The 4264-nt window shown below is 43.4% G+C and overlaps 1 protein-coding gene across 1 annotated transcript; it reads left to right on the top strand.

The window, feature by feature from the left end:
• Window positions 1-847: 847 nt before the first annotated feature.
• Window positions 848-3320, top strand: LOC121964563 (junctophilin-3-like; the record flags this gene model as incomplete). Its single annotated transcript, XM_042514766.1, has 2 exons — window positions 848-1628; window positions 3196-3320. Coding segments are annotated over 2 exons (906 nt in total), but the record flags the coding sequence as incomplete, so codon positions are not given.
• Between the last annotated feature and the right edge of the window lie 944 nt (window positions 3321-4264).

Here is a 4264-nt window from a genome sequence, read left to right as displayed (position 1 = left end):
ATTCACAGTTAGAGAAAGGCTGAAAATAAGCTCATGTGCTTGTGGCCCCGGGCCCCCAACACATTACATCTGCCCCTGGTAATAATAAAGAGAGCTCAGCAGGATGAGACACGGAGCGATGCGTCCTGCTGTTTCTAAATAATTCATCCAAAGTCTGATTGAAGCTGAAACTAACACAAAGTCGTCTGTAGAGTCTAAAGAAGTCACTTTCACCTCTGCAAATGTGTCTGTTTCAGCGCTGTGGCTGTCAAACACTCAGCTGTTCTACAGTCAAAGTCCTTCACTGCATTTGGTTCTCCGCAGTGTTATTCTCATTATCATTGGCTGTTCATGTTGTCTGTAAAAACATGGCTGGAATACGTTCTATCCACATTCTGTCGAGGAAAAGTTATTTCACAATAGATATCGTTATCGTTTTATCGCCCAGCCCTAAATAAGGCAATAAAAAATATACATTAATAGGATTTTTCACTTTCAGTCTGGACTAAATTAATGCCATATGCATGAACACAGCCAAAATTATCAAAAAATTAAGAATGAAAAGCGCCTAAAATGCACCAAACAGTCCCTAAAGGTTAAAACATATGCTGCCAAACACTGATTTCTATATTTTTTGTTTATTAGTTCATTTAGAAATATATCAACAGTTTGGTTGTTGACTGCACCACACTCTTGCAGCACAGAGTGTACTCTGGGCACAGATGGAGTAGCTGAATGCCCTAAGGGTTAATGTCACATTTTGTTAGGACGCCCAGGAACAAAAGCATTGTTGGTTATGGACATCTGGGCGCAGTTTGCCTAAAACAGGACATCTCTGACTCTGACTGTGTATCTGTTTATCTCTCAGGAACCTACCAAGGTCAGTGGCTGGGCGGGATGCGTCACGGCTATGGCGTGCGGCAGAGTGTACCGTACGGCATGGCGGCCGTCATCCTCTTCCCGCTGCGAACATCCATAAACTCCCTCCGCTCCGAGCACAGCCACGGCCCTCCGGCTGTGTTGGAGGACGGCACCGCCACCACGCCAACGGACGGGGTGGTGGCCGGGCTGGCGGGGAGCCCTGTGGGCCGGGGTGGGTTCGCCCTGACGGCTCCGAGCGAAGCAGAGCGCCAGAGGAAGAGGAAAGGCCGCTTCCGGCAGTCCATCCTGAGCGGCCTGAAGCTGCGGCGCTCTGAGTCCAAAAGCTCGTTGGCCAGTCAGCTCAGCAAGCAGAGCTCCTTCTGCAGCGAGGCCGGCATGAGCACCGTCAGCTCCGCCGCATCGGACATCCACTCCAACGCCAGCGAGAGCGAACAGGGCGCCCCCGTGGACGCCACTGTCACTGAGATGTACGCCGGTGAGTGGCGGAGCGACCAGAGGGCCGGCTGGGGCGTGAGCCGGCGCTCCGACGGCCTGCGTTACGAAGGCGAATGGGCAGCGAACAAGAGGCATGGGTACGGGTGCACCACCTTCCCCGATGGCACCAAGGAGGAGGGGAAGTACAAGCAGAACGTGCTGGTGAGCGGGAAACGCAAGAACCTGATCCCACTGAGGGCCAGCAAGATCCGGGAGAAGGTGGACCGCGCCGTGGAGGCCGCGGAGAAGGCTGCGGACATCTCCAAACAGAAAGCGGAGATTGCCATGTCCAGGTAACATGTCCCCTCTCAGCAGGAAGGGAGGACGACTTTAGATCCCTTAGGACTTTATGTCCTTTACCTCCCACCTGCTCCATCTACAGCAGAGATACTCAACCTGCTCTGCCAGGGGCCACTTTTGTAAAATAGCAGGAGGCCAGGGGCCAGTCACAGCAGCCCCATACATGTTTCCAGGGTTTTAGGACATTTCTCAAATTTTAAGAGGGTTCTGGGATTTTAGGATGTTTCTTATATTTAGAGATGTTTTTAGGATTTAAGGACATTTCTCAGATTTTTGGAAAGTTCTAGAATTTTAGGATATTTCTTTGATTTTAGAACGTTTTGACGATTTTAGGGCATTTCTAAGATTTTAGGACATTTCTAAGATTTAAGGATGCTTTTAGGATCTGATGACAATTCTCTGATTTTATGAAGTTCCTTGGATTTTAGGGCATTTCTAAGACATTAGGAGGTTTCGACGATTCAAGCATGTTTTGAGGATTTTAGGACAATTCTCTAATTTTTGGAAAGTTTTAGGATTGTAGGACATTTCTTGGATTTGAGGTTGTTTTGAGGATTTTAGGGCATTTTTTAGATGTTAGGATGCTTCAAGAATTTAAGGATGTTTTCAGGATCTTAGGACAATTCTCTGATTTTTGGTAGGTTCTAAGATTTTAGGATATTTCTTTAATTTATATGACATTTCTAGGATTTTAGGAAGTTTCTAGGACCTTGGAGCTTGGACCTCTGTCTCTGGCACTTTTTTGATCAACAAGCTCTATTTTAATACTAAAATACTGAAATATACTAATACTTGTGAATTAGAAGATGGGTGGGGGGCTTTGGCCTGTGGGCCGTAAGTTGAGTATCACTGTTGTATCAGTTTTGCTGTGAGAAGCTGAGTGTTGCAGATATCTGCTGTAGAGATGTCGGTCTGGCACTGTCTCATTCCAGAAATCATGATCTGGTTACTCAAGATAATCAACAGACCTTGTTAATAGCAGCTTCATGCAGGAACTACTTTTCTTAACTGCATCTGCCAACCACATCACCGTACAGAAGGAAGCATCTACTGCCAGTTCAGCACTGAGACAGTTAATATTACAGCTCAACCGAGGAGGATGCCATTAATGTTGGCGAGCGTAGTTCTAGAGAGAGAAAATAATTGCAAAACTCAATTAAAATGAAAAAGAAATGAATCAAATCAAAAACTCTTACATACAAACAAGTTATTGATTTTAGCATTTGATTCATGCTTTTACAGCATGCAACAACTCAGAAAATATCTGTTTACTTAAAGAAAAGTTTTAATGTAATAGGATAGGGAAAATCAAGAAGTTCAATTGACCACTAGTCCATTTTCCTCTCTGCCCGCACTAAAACTTTTAAAACAAGACATACTAATCGATAAATAAAAACTGAATATTACAGCTTACAGAATATCTGAGTTCAATAAGATTAAAGTGTTTCCTGGATGTGATTTTATGACGGTAAAGCAGAGACCAAACGAGGCAGAAGTTCAGTAATAATAACCTTTGTATAGCCCGAGTGTGACTGCGGCGTTTCCGCCTGTCCTGTTCAGGATGAGCCACGCTCGTGGGAAGGCGGAGGCGGCTGAAGGAGTGGCGCAGAAGGCCATGGAGGAGTGTCGACTGGCCCGGATCGCTGCCAAAGAGCTCTCTCCCTCCTTCCACATCTACGGGAACGGTGAGTGGACCGCACACAAGAGCGCCCACTTTTACTCCCAGTAAATCCCTCATGCTGCTCTGTCAAATATAACAGTACAATAATCATATTTTGCTTTTGTTAAATGTGGACCCCGTTTACCCCAAATCCTAAGATATGTTTGCCTTTTTTGAAATCTCTGTTCAGAGGATTCCTGAAGTCTGTTTATTTCCTGAAGTTAAACTCAGCTCTCAGTGAGTAACTGATGTACAAATGGTCGTTTTGTGGATGAAACAAACTTGAAAACTTTGTGTATTATTTCATTCTGTTTTACTTCACGCTAATAAGTACACTTGAATGAGTGTCTTCAGCCATTGAAAAAAAATTTAATGTTTTTTTTACTGCCTTTAAATGTTGGAGAACCAAACTTTTATGAGATGACTCAACTCTTTTGTTTAAAAAAGAAAATTATACTGTTTGAGTAGCCTACATTTACAAATATATTTGTTAAAATATACAGCATTGCTTTTTCTTTTTGGCTTTTCTTCCTCTTTCGTTCAGTTTAAGTTTTATTGCCAAATTTCTGCCCACTTTTATGTTGCTCCCTTTCCCCCAGAGAAGCGGGTTGTAACAGTGACTCATGAGTCGTGACTGAATTAAAAAAGGCAGCAAATGATGAAAAGGATGGAATTGCACTCATTATCTTCATATAAAATCTACATAAAATCATGTATAAGTACCTGGATTGAATTAAAAAAATATATAGATATATGTATATATATCAAACGTGGATTTACAGCCGGCTCAGTGTTTACTTACATATTTTGATCTCATAATAAACGACAGCGGATTAAAACCTCTGAGAATTCAAACTAAATCAAGTGTATTCACTTAGTTAATCCTCGCTAAGCCAACAGTGACTGCCGGCACCAGATGCAGTTTGTATGCAGCTTTTCTCTCCTTTTGTTACCCTGCATGCTAATAAC

The sequence above is a fragment of the Plectropomus leopardus genome, unplaced genomic scaffold, assembly GCF_008729295.1.
Source record: "Plectropomus leopardus isolate mb unplaced genomic scaffold, YSFRI_Pleo_2.0 unplaced_scaffold16049, whole genome shotgun sequence".
Lineage (NCBI taxonomy): Eukaryota > Metazoa > Chordata > Actinopteri > Perciformes > Serranidae > Plectropomus > Plectropomus leopardus.
This window is presented reverse-complemented; position numbering and strand designations above follow the sequence as displayed.